The 20,056-nt window shown below is 36.8% G+C and overlaps 1 protein-coding gene across 2 annotated transcripts; it reads right to left on the reverse strand.

Moving 5' to 3' along the window:
• Positions 1-264: 264 nt before the first annotated feature.
• LOC148866701 (polyadenylate-binding protein-interacting protein 9-like) lies at positions 265-19,762 on the reverse strand. 2 transcript variants are annotated; one of them, XM_088978974.1, is made up of 10 exons: positions 19,037-19,762; positions 18,636-18,746; positions 18,454-18,498; positions 15,251-15,323; positions 15,047-15,156; positions 14,863-14,922; positions 14,633-14,680; positions 14,474-14,542; positions 848-909; positions 265-761 (listed from the first exon to the last, which is right to left on the reverse strand). In XM_088978974.1, the coding sequence occupies exons 1-10, from the start codon at positions 19,313-19,315 to the stop codon at positions 704-706; spliced, it is 915 nt and encodes a 304-aa protein (XP_088835100.1). In that variant the 5' UTR covers positions 19,316-19,762; the 3' UTR covers positions 265-703. The 2 variants fall into 2 exon arrangements, with proteins under 2 accessions (XP_088835100.1, XP_088835099.1); XM_088978973.1 differs by having other exon boundaries at positions 15,047-15,159.
• Between the last annotated feature and the right edge of the window lie 294 nt (positions 19,763-20,056).

Consider the following 20,056-nt stretch of genomic DNA (forward strand, 5'->3'; position numbering starts at 1 on the left):
GTGCTTTAATTTCTTTTGATGTTACTAGGTTTGCATATAAAACCGTAGTGCAAAAAGCTTAGTCTAAAAGGGATTCGTGTAATATATATACTGGAACTCAGTCCCGCTCTTGTTTCTAGTTTTGGTTCTGTTTATTACTACCGATTGGGACTCGATGTCTCGTTCTTTTCATGTTTGAAAACCACTGCACGCATGCTAATGATTCCAACTTGAGAATGAGTAACTGTGGGACTCACCCTTGGCACGTCTTGAATACAGATCGAAGATCAACTAATCATTCTCATTTTGTCATTACCAGTCAAGCAAAAAAATGGAAAGAGTTGAATAGGTACAATGAGTGTTTGTCTGTGCAAATTCAGGTGGCACAGCTTAGAAAGATTGTTCTCTCGCTACTAATGCTTTCTTTTACTTGCAATAACTAGATCAAGCACCTTAAAAAGTCAAGACTCAAGAAGAACCGGGAGTGCAAAGCAATATGGAGACTTGGGAAAAAAAATCAAGAGCCGATTCTGTTGAAACTTAAAAAAGCTTGAAAGTGAGTCATCATTTTTGGATGCTAGAAATGTTGCCACGAAAAGATGGTTATATACTGAAACCAAAGTTTCACCACCCCTTCAACACAACATACTCTCTCTCTCTCTCTCTCTTTCTCTCTCAACACACTGATGGTATTGACCCATTTATCTTGGCTGAAGTTTGTTGGTCAGTGCAATGTTGCCCGAGGAACTCTAGGTCTCACTGGTGTTTTTGATGGGCTAACCCTACATAATCAACAAGTTCAGTAAGTCAACGGCATAGACAACCGCATCCACACAGCTGAAAAGAGACTAGTAGTTAGCCACCTTACCTAATAGGAAGTGATCCCAAAATCAACCCGCTGCAGTTGAGTGCAAAAATAGCGCTTTCTGCCTGTGCCATAAAGAGGAAAATCTGTTTGGATGATACCAAAAAAAAATGTCCAATACAGAAACAGAATAATATATTTTCACCCTGGTACCTAGCTAATTAGCTTGATACAATGTTGCTAGATGGGTAGGGAAGATGTATCATTAAAGAATATGAATGATTGAGATGCTCTAATGGGAAACAAGGATCACCAAGGAAAGTGGTGCTTACTGAAACAGTTACAAAAAAAGCCCAATATACCATACAGAGGGATCAGGGGCTAACCTAGCTTGAATCATTCCAGATTATAAACAAGTTTTAAGTTGATAGAAACATTAGAAGAAAATGTTTTCACACAATAATCAGGTAATTGTATCTGCCTTGCTGAATCACCTGAGTCAAGTAAACCATGGCTGCCTTGCAAACTATGGAAAGGCCATTGCCCATTCGGGTCCCAGCTATCTGGGGTCTTGGTAGAGGTGAACTGGATACAGATCTAATCATACAACCTTTTGCATTTTTTCTGTACCAAGTGTGGCAGCTCAGAGATTCATATCCTCATTCTCACACTTGTCAACCAGAGATTTTATCATTACACCAATGCCTTGCAAGCTATTAACTTTTCAAATAGAATAAATCCTGGATGGAAGATATGTTTCCTCCAAATACATAGTTCAAGGTATCCTTGAGGGTTTTCAGACCAAGTAGGCATTCCCACCTAAGGATGAAATTGAACTTGTCAGCCCCTTCCATTTAAAATTGTACTGTTAAAGCCCAACTCACCATTGATTTGAATTGGATGATAAATGAAGTAAAAGGAGTTTCCAAGTTTTCTTCATAATTACCATGGTGGTTAGTGCAGAACTGCTAATTCGATTATATATAGTAGTCCTATTTTTTTAATCTAATCTAATGTTAAAAAACATACTTTTCCTCTTTTTCCACTCCTTGTCCTTCCTAAATCAGATCACCCTCATCCAAAACTACATAACTTTCATCTTTGCTTGATTCTCCATTTCCTTTCCATCAAGATGCATTAAAAAATCACTCCTAGATAATTCCATTCAGAACAATTGTTTCACATGACTTTAGACCTTAAAGATTTCAGATATAAACGCTCATACTTGAAAAACTTGAAGTTTCTTTCCTTCGCATTATTTATTTATTTTTTTCATGCCCTACAATGTAAACTGAAGAAAAGAAGAAGCCATCAAGATATTCTATTTGTCAACTGAAATCTTCTATTATGTATGTACATCAAACATTTAAGGTAAACCCTTTATATACCCATATAGTTGTTTAATTACGGACATAGGAATGCAGTTTTATTCACCTCACCATATGTATTCTTACTGTTCATCAATTGCATATTATATCTGTTTTTACCTTATAGAGATTTGCATGGCCATATATGATCACAACTGAAAGATTCTGCTATCATAGAAGATATGATTTTACTATTCAAGTTTTTGCTGGTTGCCTAAATTTTCACTTGGTTGATTTCTTAAGTACAAATGTGCTCTTAGAGCTTATATAATGACATCTTGTCTGCAGAGAAAATATAGGGTGTGCAGTAGGGGTGCTCATGAAAATGAACCGACAATCTGAACCTAAAATCCCAGGGCAACAAAACCAATTGGTTCATTTTTGGTTATTCTTTTCAGAGATTCAGTTTTTCAGTTCAGTTTCGGTTAACCTAGGAAAAAAGCTGTGCTAACCAAACCAACCAGTATACTTATAATATATAATATATAGCTTCCCAATTATGTGTGCTCGGTTTATTAGAAGTTGTGAGTACTGAAGATTGGTGTGTTTTTATAACAATTACTAGTTGTTTGGTTTATTTGGTTGTATTTGGATAAATATTGTTGAAATGTTAATCCTTGTTTTGTTGGTGATAAAATATTATTTGGTCGTTTTCTTTAATTTAGGGAAAGAAGAGATTTTTTTTTCTTGTTTGCATGAAAATTTCAATAAAAAACTGAAAAACCAACCAACCAAACTTGTTAACTGGTGAATTTGATCTGATTTTGGTTCAGATATTTACCTAACTGAAAGTTTCGGTTCAGTTAGGAGCACCCCTAGTGTAGATCGGATCGGACTCAGATCAGACACAGCATGTTAGGTTGAAGGTTTTTTATGTATTGATGGTTCGGCTGATAAGAGTTCTTATTAGCCTGTATTTGAGTTTAAGTTATTATGTACTGGGCCTGTGTTAATGGACCTAAGCTTGTTTAGTGTTTTAAGTTGTCTGGGTGTCCCATCACCAATCAGGGGCATTCCAGTCTTTTTCTGTAACATTGTACTCTAATATAAATAATATTACTGTCGACTGGGCTATTCAGTTTGACATTCTCAGCATCTCTTGGTCTCCTTCTCTCTTCTGCTACTTCAACTACAGTATTTCAGCTTTCATGGTATCAGAGCATTGAGCACCTTCCTGGTTACAGCCGACACCATCTCCTCTCTCCTACTGTCTTTCTTCTTCTTTTTTTCATCTTGGTTGCTGCTGTGAAACCCTAGGGTTGCAGGAGAACAACACAAGGTTCGAACCTAGGGTTTCCCTTGGTTGTAGGGCACAAGGGAAGTAAGACCCAGAAGCTAATGTCCAACTAGACTGTTTCTAGTAGTTAGTAGCTATTCGACTGTTAAGAGAGGTCTGTATAGGACAGACCTAGTTAAGGACTGATTTCAGCAGTCCTAGTATTGGCCGTAAGGAGGGGCACTCTCTTTACAGTTGCAGTACTAGAAGTTCAAGTGGAGTCTGCATAGCACAATAGTGGAGAACCCTTAGTTTCAGGTCGGTTACCAACCCAGAACACCTCACTTGCTGCTGTAACTGAACTGCTTCAGAACTGTGACAGTCTCGGCAAGTCTGAAACTGTGTTGAGAGCTGTCAGAACTTGCTGTGATCACTTCGGCTAATCAGAACCTGCCTCAGAACTGGTTCAGAACCTTCAGAACTGTTTCAGAACTGCTTCGGCTAGTCTTAATCAGTGTCATCTACACAGAGGCTGCAGTCAAGATGTCTTCAGTATCCGAAGAGGTTTCTTCTAGGGATAACAGACCTGCGGCAAGGTCTTCAAATCTGGAAAACCCTAATCTGCACAGCTTACAGATTACAAGTGTGCTACTGGATGAATATAACTTCAGGGAGTGGTCAGTTTCCGCAATGCTGTTTATTACTTCCCGTGATCTCACAGGCTACCTAGATGGGAGCAAGAAGGAACCTGAGGTTGGCAGTACAGAGTATGCTGTGTGGCGCAAGGAGAATGCCACAGTTATGTCCTAGTTGTTTGCCTCTATGACTCCTCGGGTTGCCAGGACTGTTCATCACTTTCCTACAGCAGCCAAGATTTGGGAAAAGGTGTCTAAGACCTATGGACAGAAGAAAAACAATGCTAGAATCTACAGATTGAATCAAGACATTGCTGCCTCAAGGCAAGGTGATATGACAGTTGCCACATACTTTGCAACTCTAGAAGGTCTTTGGGAAGAACCTGACCATCACTTGATATTAGATTGGTAAAATGCCAAAGACAATGAGAGACATGATAAGTAGATTGAAGAGAGCAGAGCCTTCAAGTTCTTGGCTGGTCTAGACCTAGTGTATGAGGGTATAAGGTCACAAATTCTGGGGAGAGATGAATTGCCCGAGTTACACCACGTTTATTATCTAGTGAAGAATGAAGAAGTCAGGAGAAAGGAAATGCAAGTTGACTCTCAGACTCAACCAACTGAACAATTCGGAGAACATTCAGCCCTGGTTTCTACTAAGGGAAACAGACATCCAGACAAGAAGCACCTCAAGTGCACTCATTGTGGTGGTGAAAGACATGTAAAAGAAAAGTGTTGGGTTCTTCTGTATCCTCACCTGAAGCCAGTTGCATTAAGAAATGACAAGAAACAACAGAAGGGTCATGCGACAAGTGGAATCTTGTCACTAGCAACAATGGTGACAACTCACAGAATATACCAACAGTGTCTTCTTCTCCTATGGGACAGGTTGTTGATTCCTCTAGAACTAGTGCTTTGGGCCTCACTGCTAGTGAGGTAGAGGTCCTTAGCTGGACATTAGCCCATCTAAGGAATAATTCTTTTGCTTCCACCTCTCTTGCCAGATCAGGTACAGTCTCTGCCTTCAGTGTCACTAGCTCTATTGACTCTACTTCTTGGTTTATTGATTCCAGTGCAACTGACCACATGACACATATGTCCTCCCTATTCTCTTCATATCATTTGTTGTCTGATCAAGATAAGATGAGAGTTGCTGACGGGTCTTTCTCCACCATCTCTGGAAAGGGGGTGGTTGACCTAAGCAAGAACCTCTCTTAAATCAATTCTACATGTTCCTAGTCTTACCTCAAATCTTTTGTTTGTTTCAAAACTTACCAAAAATTTGAATTGTAATATAACTTTTTTTCCTACTCATTGTATCTTCCAGAATAGATTGACAAGGAGAACGATTGGGAGCGGTCATGAATATGGAGGCCTCTACTATTTTGATGCAAACATCGGTTCAGCCTTACAAGCATCTGTTGCTAGTAGTCCGGAGAATGTGGAGTCAATAACTAGGTTGCATCTTTGGCATGCTAGGCTAGGTCATGTGTCTTTCTCTTCATTAGAAATGTTGTTTCCTGAATTGTTTAAGGGCATTTCAAGTCAAGAGTTTAATCTGTGAAGTATGTCAAATGTCAAAACAATGTAGAACTGTTTATCCAATTTCCAGTAATGAAATTTGTGTTCCTTTTGATTTGGTTCATTCTGATGTCTGGGGCCCTTCACCCATTGTTTCTACTATTGGCTTCCGTTACTTTATCAGTTTTATTGACCACTACTCTCGATGTACATGGATCTAACTATTAAAATGATGGGATGAAATACCACGGATAACTATGGCATTTTGCAAGATGATTGAAATGCGGTTTAATAAGAAGATTAAGCAATTCAAGTCAGATAATGCTGTTGAATATTTTGAAAAGTCCTTGAACTTATTCATGGAAGATGCCAGCATATTACATCAATCATCCTGTGCTAATACCCCTCAGCAGAATGGGGTTGCTGAGCGCAAGAATAGACATCTATTGGAGACAGCTCAAGCCTTACAATTCCAGCACAAAGTCCCCAAGCAATATTGGTCTCAAGCTGTACTTACTGCCTCATATCTGATAAATCGGATGCCATCTAAGGTGTTGGGTATGAAAACTCCTTCTCTACTTTGTGTCCCACTCTTCCAAACTTTCCCCTTCCTCCTCGGGTCTTTGGCTGTATATGTTTCATACATGTGAAGGATCCAAAGAAGACCAAACTGGATCCTAAGGCTACAGAGGGAATATTCTTGGGGTACTCTCCAACACAAAAGGGTTACAAGTGTTATGACCCTATCTCCAAGAGAAAGTATGTCACCAGAGATGTGGTCTTCTTTGAGTCTCAACCCTATTTTCAGTCTTCTCATAATCCTCTTCAGGGAGAGACTAGTGGGATGGAAGAGGATTCTCATTCTCCCTCCTTTTTTGTTCCCCTATTTGCCTCGGGTCTTCCATCTTCTTCTTCTACTCCTTGTTGTGGCATTCCGGGTCAACCCAGTGAGGCTCCCACTGTGTCGGTCACCTCTCATGATGCTGCAGATGTTCCTAAAGGCTCCAGTAGGCAACAGAAAGAGATACTCACATACAACAGAAGAAAAAGGGGCCCTCAACCTCATGATAGCAACCAATTGGACTCGAATCAATCTGTCTCTACAATCCAAGGTAATTCCAACTCACATACTTCTGATTTGGATCTCCCTATTGCTCTCCGTAAGCCTATCCGCTCTTGCACCACCCGGCACCCCATTGCTAATTTTGTTTCTTACTCACATTTATCTCCTGCCTATCACTCCTTTGTGTTTGCTCTTTCCTCTGTGCGTGTTCCTTCTAGGTACTCAGAGGTTGTGTCTGATCCAAGGTGGAAATGAGTTATGAATGACGAGATGAAAGCCCTAATGAAAGCAAGAACTTGGGAATTAGTGGATTTGCCAGAGGAGAAGAGCATTGTTAGGTGCAAGTGGGTGTTTACTGTAAAGCACAGGGAAGACAGGTCCATTGAAGGGTACAAGGCCAGACTTGTGGCAAAGGGGTTTACTCAAAAAGAAGGGATTGACTACAAAGAAACCTTTGCCCCAGTAGCAAAGCTCAACACAATTCGGGTTCTACTGTCACTAGCAGCAAATTTTTCATGGGAGCTTCATCTGTTGAATGTGAAGAATGCCTTCCTAAATGGTAACCTTCATGAAGAGGTATTTATGGAACCTCCACCAGGCTATGATTTGGTAGAAAGGTGTGCAAACTGAGGAAAGCATTATATGGGTTGAAGCAATCTCCCCGTGCATGGTTTGAGAGGCTTTGTGAGGCCATGAAGAAAGTGGGGTACACTTAGAGTGGTGCAGACCATACCTTGTTCATAAGGAGACAGGATAGCAAACTTACGACACTCATTGTTTATGTGGATGATATGGTAATTACTAGGAATGACTTGGATGAGATAAAAAGACTGAAGGAGTTTTTAGTTTCGGAATTTGAGATCAAAGACTTGGGCCATTTGAGATACTTTCTTGGGATTGAAGTTGCTAGGTCAAGAGAGGGAATCTACATATGTCAACGGAAGTATGTTCTTGACCTCCTAGAGAAAACAAGTATGATAGGGTGTAGGCCAGCAAATCTCCAATAGAACAGAATCATGGCCTACAGGAATCAGTGGGGGAGGATTACTGTGATAAAGAGACCAAAAATTGGTAGGGAAACTGATATACTTATCCCTCACTCGGCCAGATATTGCTTATGCTGTGCATGTTGTTGCTAGGTCAAGAGAGGGAATCTACATATGTCAACGGAAGTATGTTCTTGACCTCCTAGAGAAAACAAGTATGATAGGGTGTAGGCCAGCAAATCTCCAATAGAACAGAATCATGGCCTACAGGAATCAGTGGGGGAGGATTACTGTGATAAAGAGACCAAAAATTGGTAGGGAAACTGATATACTTATCCCTCACTCGGCCAGATATTGCTTATGCTGTGCATGTTGTTGCTAGGTCAAGAGAGGGAATCTACATATGTCAACGGAAGTATGTTCTTGACCTCCTAGAGAAAACAAGTATGATAGGGTGTAGGCCAGCAAATCTCCAATAGAACAGAATCATGGCCTACAGGAATCAGTGGGGGAGGATTACTGTGATAGAGAGACCAAAAATTGGTAGGGAAGCTGATATACTTATCCCTCACTCGGCCAGATATTGCTTATGCTGTGCATGTTGTCAGTCAGTTCATGCACTCTCCAAAGATCCCTCATATGAAAGCAGTTGAAAGGATTCTCAGGTACTTGAAGACTTGCCCAAGAAAGGGAATTCTATTCAGGAAAAACAATAGAATTGAAATTGAAGCTTATACTGATGCAGATTGGGCTGGTTCTGTTGGAGACAGAAAATCAACTTCAGAATATTATACATTTGTGGGAGGGAACCTGGTCACATGGTGCAGTAAGAAGCAGAATGTAGTTGCTAGATCAAGTGCGGAAGCAGAATATCGAGCTATGGCTCACGGGGTTGTTGAACTCCTATGGCTCAGAACCCTTCTTAATGAGCTTGGTATTAAAGTTGAGGGTCCTCTCAGACTGTATTGTGACAACAAGGCTGCCATCAACATTGCAAATAACCATGTGCAACATGACAGGACAAAACATATTGAGATTGATCGACATTTTGTTAGAAAGAGAATAGTCTCGAGAGAACTCTGCATTCCTCACACTCCATCCGAGATGCAAACTACAGATGTATTGACTAAAGGGTTGGCTGTAGCAAAGTTCATGGACCTTCTTGGCAAGCTAAACATGATTGACATCCATGCTTAGCTTGAGGGGGAGTGTTAGGTTGAAGGTTTTTTACATATTGATGGTTCGGCTGTTAAGAATTCTTATTAGCCTGTATTTGAGTTTAAGTTATTATGTATTGGGCCTGTGTCAATGGGCCTAAGCTTGTTTAGTGTTTTAAGTTGTCTGGGTGTCCCATCACTAATCAGGGGCATTCCAGTCTTTTTCTATACCATTGTACTATACTATAATATAGATAATAGTACTGCCGACTAGGCTATTCAGTTCGACATTCTCAGCACCTCTTGGTCTCCTCTCTTCTGCTACTTCGGCTACAGTATTTCAGCTTTCACAGCAAAATCCACATCCGAATCTGATCGGATTTAAGGACTCGGATTCAAATCTGAATCCTAACGGACTCGGTTTGGATTCATTTTTTAACCTTTATATATAATAAATTAAAATAAATATAACACTAAAATTATTATATACATAAATTCACATATAATATAATATATAGAATATATTTTTATAATTTTAAATATAATTATATAACTTATATATTAAAATTAATAAATGTTATATTCTAATCAGATTCGAATTTTAATCGAATCGGATGGGGTCAAATCCGATCCAATTATTAATCGGATGTAGATTGTAACATCCAAATCCGATCTGATTACATATATACATCATCCAAATACGAGATAATCGGATCAAATGTCAGATCGGGTCTCGGATTTTCAGGTGCCATTGACAGCCCTACCCTAGTGTGCAAGTGTCATGAATGTTCAATTAAATATTGACAGACTAGAATAGCATTATAACGATCCTAAGCTCCTATAGAGTTCTAAACTGCCATAGTGCACAAGGTATGTGGCCCACAAAATCGGGAATCTATTCAACAATTTAGCTTGACATTACAAATTATGCTGTCATAGATGATAGAGATCCATCATAACCACAAAGATCAAACATCAAAGGAGCACAATGACCAAAAATTGGTCATAGAGAAAACCTACTCAAGCAAACAACCATAAAAAAATAAAATAAAACAAAGTTGTCTTGTAAAAAGTTCACGGGAAGGCCTTGAATACTGTCTATACAAAAATTTCACACACAAACAAGAATGCAAGGTTGTAATTCAAAATGTAAAATATTATTGTAGATCCTGAATTTTGATTTGCCTGGGATGGCATATCAGTAGAATTCACATTGATTTTTAGTTAGCAAGTTATTTTTTTAGCATCCTTTTGCTATAAAAGCCATTTAAGGATTGTGCTTATATCAAATAATTCTATATTTTAATTAGCTATTTGGCACAAGGAGAATAAAATAAGATGGTGTTTGAAAGTTTCCATATAGTTTGGTTACACAAATAATAAGTATGGCGAAAGGATTAATCCAAACAAATACAACGCAGTTCATGATTGGATTGAGAAGCATTTCTGTTCAATACATTTTCATCTGAAATTTTCAAAATGAGACATTGACCAGACTTTATAAGTAAAAGCATATATGAAATACATGAAAATATAAATATAAATGTATTTTACTCTATTAAAAGGGTGTCACTATGGCCACATGCATAGGCAACCAATTAATTATTGGCACCAGTTAGGAGTGACTTGGTGGCTTTGGTGCAAGTAGAAGGCACAAAAATAGATGAAGGGGAATACCAGAGAAAACATGGCCTGAAGTGGGTAAGAAATGATCAAGAATTATAATTTGACAGAAAAATATGAATCCTGAAATAGCAGAATGCCAGAACATTTCATGTGGCCAGCCCCAAATAATTGGGATAAAGGCTGAATTGAGTTGGGTCTGCTAAATGAGAGCCTTAAGGAGTCATCTTTTTATAAGTATTTTAAGGAATCTAAATACCTTAGAAATCTTCCGTGGAACTTTTTCAGGACCCAAGGAAAAAATGATTCATAGTCCTCTTTCCAACCTTTACCCATGGCATTAGGTTCATACAACAAACTTAGTCACATGTTCTAAGAAGCCCTTATTTGCAGGTTTTCCTAAAAGTAAAAATTTAAGAGTTCTGATAATTATCATTGCTTGGGAAAATTCACTATGAGATGGAGCATGGGACTATTGACTGAGAGCAGTGGCTATTTGGTATTTTTCCTAACCAGTAAGCTCCCCTGGTTGATAGGAAACCTCTTTATTCCTCCCATAATCTTGAAATTCCATATTTTCACAAAATAAAGATTTTCTATAAAAAAATTGATACATTTTTTCAAACTTTAAAACATCAAGCATCTCAAATGTTTTTTTTTCTGGTAAGTACTCAAAACTAATGTAAATCATAGAGAAAATTCAATCAAATCGATTTGTGTATCATATCATAAATCATAATACTATTTCTACTTTTTACAAACTCGTTAAAAAAATTATATATATATATATATATTAAAAGGCTATATAAATAAATAATTTAATCCTACTCTAATCCATATCTACCATATATGTACCTAAAACAATAGAATTTACCACTTATACAATAGAAGCCTACGATGATATAATCAAGTTTGACTTGAAAGTCAAATAATCCACATGCAATGGCTCTTTAACCTACACACTCATTTTCTAGTAGCGCTTTAAAACAAATCTCCCTTCACAAAACTAATACAAACAAAAAAATGACAAATTAGTGAACTAATTCTTAATTGAATTTATTTGAATCACAATGAATTGTAGGAATCGTATCTTATAAATCATAAGATTTATAAATCAAATCATAAGATTCAAACAAAAGCCATAAGATTTTTGCAGAAAAGGATTCAAGCATAAGATTCAATTAAAACCCTTGAGATTCATGATTCAAATCGTGAATCATATTGTAAATCATAAGATTTTGACGACATTTGTCAAAATTCCAATTTAACACATGTAGGTGGGATAAGGCTTTGATAAAGACTCTATATGAAAAGGTCAAAATATGATTTACATCATGAAGTTTTGATATCTTTTTTCCTATTTTGCAATTTCTGATGGTGCAAACCCATCAAGCTTTATTCAAGTCACAATAGAATATTATACCTTTTTTGGTAAGGGGAAAAAAGAAGAGAAAATACTTGGAGCCATGATGAGAAGTGTCAATCGTCTACTATCCTCTGGTTCACCTGGTTGTGTTTTACTTCTGAATAGAATTATTTGTGCTTATTCTAAATAGAATTATTTGATATTTTTTTTCCTATTTTGCAATTTCTGATGGTGCAAATCCATCAAGCCTTATTCAAGTCACAATAAAATCTTATACCTTTTTTGGTAAGGGAAAAAAAGAAGAGAAAATAATCAAGTCTTGGAGCCATAATGAGAAGTGTCAGTCATCTACTATCCTCTGGTTCACCTGGTTGTGTTTTATTCTGAATAGAATTATTTGTGCTTTTTCTACTATCCAATCAGCCTTCCTCAAGTTCCTCTCTGCCTCTCTAGTTAGTTAGTAACTCTATTCCCTCTTACCTCCACAATTAACAACACATGAATACCAACACCACCAAGCTCTAGATTGCATTAGTTTCCAACCATAAATGTTATAATACCCCTTCCACCATTTCCGTCTAAATATTTATCATCAAGATGGCCCTGGAAAATGAGACATGACAAATGAGAACTTCATTAAGACCTAAGTGAAACCACAAGGTGCTGTCTGGAGGGGACGCAAGGTGGTCGCACCATCAAAATCATGTGTTCAATGCAGTGGGGCAATGACTGGTTGTTTTGGCCTCTCTAGTCAATGAGATGATTAGTAGATTCTAGCCATTGACTAGTTGGTAAAAAAATATGCCGACTTTTAAGATACTGGTATAATCATATAAATAAGTTGATATAAACTGCAAGTATGCAATAAAAAAATGATGCAACATTTAGTCTACAGTCTTTGTTTTGCAAACATAAAAGAAGGAAGGCAGTATAGGCTAGGATAAGGAGTTATAGCCTTTGTTTTTCAAAGGAGTGCAACTGCAACATTGATCATTTAATGTGCCCCTTGTTGGTAGCAACTATGTACAACAAACCACTCATTGGAAGAAAATTTAAAGGAACCCCTCCATTGTTTTCTTTTATTTTATGCCTTGCTTCTATTTTGAATACTGTTAGCCAACCATATGCCGTCTCAAATACTTAAAGAAACACCATGCATATAAAAAAAATAAAGCATATATCATGTTATTAAGCAGATACTTGCCTTGGGTTCTGAGCAAGTCATAAAAGTTAAATCCCAATACCACATTTCATATATGGTTAATGCTTATTTGCAAACGTGCTCTTGCACTAGTTTTATATAATTAAATAAGCACAAACAAATAAAATTTTAAAATAACTTTTTTTGGTATTAAGCCTTAAAATAACCTTGTGGTTGATAGGTTGACATGTTAAATCAATATAACTAGTCAACCTAGTTAATGTTTAGTTATCCCATGCAACAATGTCATGAATACCAAACCTAGTTATATGTAGTAGGTCTGGGCCACGATTCACTAGTTGACAACTAGTCAATGCTTTGATAACATTGAAAATCATGAAGGAAGCATCCATTGAGGCTACTCTATCCATGGGAACATATGAACCCCTACGGGGACTACTAGCTGCCACTTAATAAAAGAAACAAAAGATGAGGAAACAGTAGTAGCAGAATGCCTATTAGGGGGGGGGGGGGGGGGAAGAGTAGTGGTATATGTCAAATGGCATGAAAAAAACGTTTTAAGCTGGGTTTTTTTCCCTTTATTTGCTCTGGAAACTCCATCACTCATCAGGAGAAAAAACATGTCAAGAGGGATGACTTAAACCTTGAATCTACCTAGGAAAATTGAAGGAACTTTTGAGATTTAAAACAGAAAATTTGTTCTTTTTTTTCAATATCAGATAGAAACTTTATTCATTATAAATTTATAATAGAACATTCATGCTATTACAGAGGATTTGTTCATTTTCTTTAACTACAAAAGTAACAAGAAAGATGATAATTTTACCAATCAAGGACATGCTTCAAAGCATCTTAGCACATAAGGAACTTAGAGAACTGAAATGTTTTAGACTATACAAAAGATACTATAAGTAGTTTTTTCCCTTTTCCTACAGTAGCAATGATCAAGAAGTTTTATTCTTAATGTGAAGAATAAAAAATCAACTCTAAAAGGTTGGACTGTGGGAGAAAAGTAAACATAGCAATATCAATTCTTAATTTAGCATCCCTAGGCTAGTCATTCTAAATCTGCCCTTTCAACTGTTGAGATAGTTTTCCATGGTTATAGAAACATCTTAATGCAAATAAAAGGGCAGATCATAGACCAAACTTGTGCTAAAAGCATGATTAAGAAATCTATCCCTTCTTTACAAATATTAATATTTAATAAACACAAACAAGCAAAACAACAGATAGCACTCTGTCCTCAATCGTACAAGGATTAATGTAGTCTTTATAAACCTGTCAAAAACTGAACAACTGATGTTAACCAAGAGAAGACTAGACAATAATTACTCAATGGTCAAGACAACCTATTACCAAAACGAAGTTCCTCCAACAAGGGGAAAGAGGGTTATCAAAGCTCACAAATGAGGTATCATCTATGATTAAAGTTTAAAACTTGGCTAAGGATAGGGAAGAAAATAATGTTAAATACTGACAAATGCCAACCTTGCAGGATTCCATAAGAGGGACTGGGATCCATTGAACATCCTAATATAAAATGAAACACAATAGTTGCAAGCTAATCTCTAGAATATTAAAAACACTTACCACAGCAAACTCAACAAATGCTATGCGTGTTGAATGCACATTATCTCCCAAAAGCCTCAGGCGAGAAACCTGTAAATGAAAAGTATGGTATCTAAGAAAGAGTTGTTCACAGCTAAAAAGAAAAATACCAATTGTAAGGTATTGGTGTATTGTGCTGACCTCACCACAAATTGATTCAAAGAAATTTTTTACATCATTTTGAGAAACCTGACACCATATACAATCAGTTAACCATAAGACTCACTAAACCCAATTAATATATGCAAAACATGAGACCATAAAGACCAAAGTTGCATGGTCAAGATCTTTAAAATGGAAAATAAGAATGCATACAAAAACCACACAAGACAAATAAAGAAGCCCATTTACATGTAATTATAAGGACCTACCTTCTTGTCAATATTTGTACAATAGACTGTCCTGGCACACATTTCCCGTTCATCTTCTGACTGTAGTCAATCAACGTAATCATTAAAATAATGAAATGAAAGACAACAAAAATTATATGAGACTATGTTCAAATAAATTTAACATAACTATAACTAGAAATAGCTATAATTTACTCATGCGCACCCTGGGAAGGAATGTAGGATTCACAGGCAAGATGGCAGTTTTTGAAGGTAAAACCCTAACAGGATAGTAACCTAGCATGGTCCCAGCAAGGTTGAGAGCTGCTCTTGCACCTTCTGTCAACAAATTCCATGACATTTAAGATGTGACTCAGCATGTTTAAGCTATAATGAGAAGATAAAACATTGGGCTACATAATAAACTTACGCTCATCAGCAAACTCTACAAATGCAAAACGAAGAACCGAATGGGGATCACCACAAACACGACAATCAACTACCTGCAAAATAAACATTTCAAAAGCTAAAGTCATCCAATTTGTATTATCATCCAACACAATAACAAAACGTATGAGATAGAAAGCAATCAATTCATAGCCTTCATTTTCTATAAAAGGCCATTACCCAATATTCGATCCAGTTTTTTTTTTTTTTGATGAATGAATATAATTTATTCAATCAGAAATATGAGGCAATACAGTAGACCCAAGAGGAGGCACGGGTTGTTACCTCTTCTAACAAATATTACATCAAACTAAAGCAGAATTGACCAGAATTAACCAGAACTAAAATTACAACGCAGCCCAAAATAAATGTTCCCTTAAGGCCCCTTGCTTAGCTAACCCATCCGCTAAGGCATTTGCTGATCTTCCCACCCAATGAAAGGTAACAATCATGTTTGATCCAGTTGACTTTCCTTAGCATATCTCTATGTCGCCACATAGCTGAGGCTGGAAGTCTTGGGAGGGGTAGACTGGTTAAAGTCCTAAACTTTGGCATTTTTTTTTTTTGCACAAAGTGACCACTCTCAGACTCGAACCTGTGTTCTCATGCTTGCCAGCCAGAGATTTTACCATTACACCAAGCAGTGGCCCCTATAGCCTTCATTAAAAATTTTTCCTCTAAATAGAAAAATATGTCCATGAAAAAGTAATAAATAAATAACATTGACAGAATAGAAAGTAATAATCATACTTAACTAAATTTGATAAGAAAATAAATTAAAAAATCAAGAAAGAGAAAGCCAATCAATGTAATGTTAGAGAGCAAAAGCTTCAGCACATATTTCATTAAAAACTCCACAAGAAGGAAGCTTATTGCTGCTTCTCTCAAAGTCATTATTATAGATGGAGAGTTCAAGCAAGATTAGCAGGCTGATCACCAAACAATAGATCCTCAAGAGAACAAACAAACTTCTCCAATGAACTTATGTGTGACAATGTGGAGAAATTAGTTTTTTAGGCAGAAGAAAAATTAGTTAAATGCCTTCTTCATTTGGAACAATATGTTAGGTTGTATTTTCAATAGGGAGAAGTGGAATTTGAAATATCAAACTTCATGAACCTACCTAGAAAAAGGATCCTCACAAAATGCAAAGATACATTTTAGCCATCTCTTTACTCAAGACAAATTACAACCAAGGTTTTAAAAGACCAAAGGCAGAGCATAGTTTTCAAGGTGCCAAGGTGAGGCTAGGCGACAAGAGGTGCCTTGTCGCCTAGTCACCTGGATTTTTTTAATAAAAAACACATATGGTTTTAATAGTGTCTATTTTATAATCATAATCTCAAAATAAAATAACCATATAAAAGTATTGTATAAGACAGTATACAAAACTGCTTGGCGACTGGGTGAGGCGAGCCTCCAAGGGCGCCTTGTCTACCTAGGTGTCACCTTGACAAGTATGAGGCAGAGGCAAGGTGATTGGACTTGGAGAAGTGAGATGTAAGCCTTGATGCATTTTAAGGTGTGCCTCGGAAAGAGTAAACAAAGCCCCTAATGATCCTAGACCCAAGAACGCATATATCTATTTATGTAATGCCACCAATGATCCCTATACTGCATATTGTTGTGAAGAAAATGGAAGAAAGGAAAACAAACACTAAAAGAAAGTGGGTTTCCTTAATTTAGTCAACAATGTTGTTTTATGAGTTAGTTAACAAGGTAAATCAAAACAGAAAAGAAGGTTAACATAAAATAAAAAGGTAAGTTTTCTTTTTGATCTCTTTTACTTTCCCTCCTAAATGGTAGAGAAAGCTGAGGAAAACAGCAAGGAATTAGAAGAAAGTCAACTGGCCCCACTTTCTCATAAAAGAAAACTCTTTCTTTTCCATTTTTCTTTTATTTCCCCCCTTTTTCTCCACAACCAAACACAATGTATACATATAGAGGAGAGAAAAATTACCAATAAACAAAAGTGTAGTGAACTCTTTGCACTAATTTCCCTTATTTCTAAAGTTATCCCCAGCCCTAAACCTAGTACAGACCCCATTTTCTATTACTTAATATTTTATCAACTAAGAACAAAAAGAAGAAAATTTCTTTATATGCTTCCCTTTATGTTATTTGCATGGAACTTAGCTTTCTGGAATCATGTTGTTGGAAATCCAAATGGATAAATGATTAATTAAATAAATATGAAAAATAGAAAATATATCAGAAATATATTTAGGCAATTTGGTTTTGCACAAACAAGAAAAAAAAAAGCCTTCCTCTTTAATGGATCTCTCCTCGACAATAATAACTAATGAAAAAAGATCATTTGATGTCTAAAGCCATATTGAAGTAGCTGGGAAGAAGTTGAATACAAACTACAATGATGACCTAGTAGGCAGAAGTTCCAATTGGAAGAACTTTTTTGAAAAGGTTTTAGTTTACATGCCCTGATTGGAAGTGAAATTTAGAAATGCCTATCAGTAATTTTCACCATAAAGAAACCCAAATGGACACAAATTCCCCAAATAAACTTTATGGAAATTACGTTATGGTTATCACCCTAAGAAGGAAAAGAGAAGCCAGAAAATGAAGCAAACTGATGCCGACTAAACCAGTGGACTACCAAAAGAGTCTGGTGTCAGCCAACCAAGCAAGATGTTATGTTTAATTTTCTAACCCCTTGGTGCACTGAAATAAATATTTACTTATCTTATAGCAAGGCATTTCTTTTCTTTTGCCTTGAAAAGAAATAAGAGACACTTGTAGCAATCATTAGAGCTGATAAAATTAGTAGTGTTAGACATGTAAAGTTTCAAACAAAAGAACCAACATAACCATTCCTTTAGCTTTGTGCTAGCGACACTCGGAAAGGCTATAATAAAGGGGAAAAAGAAAGAAAAAACAATGCATGCGGGACAACAATGAATTTCATTTCCTAATGATATTACAAAAAGAGATGCTCCAATTGGACAAATTCTCAAATCTATAGATGGCAAAGAATGTTTATCCCTCATAATAGAAACACAATGGAATCTTTTGCAATTACAAAGTTGGCATTCTTTTCAGTAACAAAGCAGGCATACAAATGAAGGAAATACCAGCATCCAGATTAGAATTGAATTTACCATTTACGAAGAGGAAAATCAGCCGGCTAGTTAATATGAAAAATCTAGTATCCAATAAACAACAAATTACCTGTCCACAATTAAGAAATAACGCTGCAAGTCGCTCTTCAGTAACCTAATGCAACAGATTAACAAAGTTCCGATGATGTATCTCTAATAGTAGAAAGAAGAGTAAAAGAAAGGGCGGAAAGAACACTTTGATGTTAAACGCAAAGAAGAGAGAAATAAAACTTTCTATAATTATTTACTTACATGTTGATCAATATCGGAAACATATACAGTTCGCCTAATGCTATCTTCTCTCTGAGCTCTAAGAGTTCTCCCATTCAACCTCCTCTTCCCCTGATTAAAGTTATTCTTTTTCTGGCAAGCCCAGAATAAGTAAAAAAAGTCAGGGAAAAAAACAAGGTATACACAAGCATATAGGTCCTTCTGATAAAACCCAACTTTTGCAGAAATCCAATTCGACCTCAATAATTAAGAAAAAAAAAAAAAAAAAGAGCCAAATGAACTAAAAGCCCCATAATTCAACGCCATTACTGTACAAAGTAATAACTTAACAAAAAAAGATATTTTTTATATAAATCCACCTCCATCCCATAAACAAAAATAAGAAAAACCAGAAATATGGGACTAAATCACAGCGGAAGTACCTTCCGGTAATTGGGATTCCCATCACTACCGAACTCCTTAATCGCCTCAGAGAAATTACTCGGCGGCGACTGACGATCGGGAGAGTAAGAAGACGGGAAGAATTCCTTGGCCGACGGGTTCAATTTCGAGAGCAAATCAACGAGCTGCCGCACGTCTCGTTGAAATTCTGACTTGGGATCAGAAGCCGGAGCAGCAGCAGCAACACCAGTAGTCGGAGAACCAAGATGATGGATGAACTGATCATCCGAACCAATTGCATTCTCCGCAACAGCAGCCATCGAAATCAAACCCAAAACAAATAACAGAAATAAAAAAAGAAAATTAAAAACACAACCCAGCCCAAATCTCCCTCTTCCCTATCTAGTGTCTACCCAACCTCTCTATCTCTTAACACGAAATTAGGGTTTTTTATATTGCCCAAGATAACTAAAATGGCAGAGAAATGGATTTCTGGATATCTCGCCTTATTTATTCCTTCCTTTCTCGTCTTTATAATCTATAAATAATCTTTCATCCCGGCAGAGCTTAAATAGACAGAGAGAGAAAGAGAGAGTCAAGGAAATGGAACAAAGAAAAATCGAAATTAGGGTTTATTATTTTTCTTTTTCAGATTTTAATGGCACAAAGATGACTGGTTTTTTGGTCTTGTTCTTCTTCGCAACAAATGGCTTTAGCTTTGGTTTTGGGTTTGGCTTTTGGCTTCTCTCTCTCTCGAATAAAGAGTTGAAAGTCCACGAGCGTGGCACGTTAAACATAGGAAGAAAGAAAACGTAAGGTGACGTCAGCAGTGGTTGTTACTTCTGTAGCAAGGGATATATAATTCATAACTACTGGAAAGGATTTGTTGGGATTGCGATTTTATTTAGTTATTACTTTATGCCAAAAAAAAATAATTAATGAATTCATTCTCTGGATGGCCCATCCATAGCGTAATTCTGAACGACCCACAATCTTTTGCCACATCAGCCCATGATCTGGCCAATTCTGATCATCCATCCTGATGAACTAGTGTAACACGT

Source organism: Nelumbo lutea, chromosome 3 (assembly GCF_056320005.1).
Source record: "Nelumbo lutea isolate HS-2025 chromosome 3, American lotus-T2T, whole genome shotgun sequence".
Taxonomy (NCBI): domain Eukaryota; kingdom Viridiplantae; phylum Streptophyta; class Magnoliopsida; order Proteales; family Nelumbonaceae; genus Nelumbo; species Nelumbo lutea.

Bases quoted from the DNA above. Each gene is read 5' to 3' on its own strand.
- LOC148866701 (XM_088978973.1), bottom strand. From the start codon at position 19,315: ATGGCTGCTGTTGCGGAGAATGCAATTGGTTCGGATGATCAGTTCATC. The intron at 15,324-18,453 runs GTAATTTGTTGT...TTTATTTTGCAG, and splicing joins TATTTCTTAATTGTGGACAG to GTAGTTGATTGTCGTGTTTG. The intron at 14,923-15,046 runs GTGCGCATGAGT...GATTGACTACAG, and splicing joins ATCCTACATTCCTTCCCAGG to TCAGAAGATGAACGGGAAAT.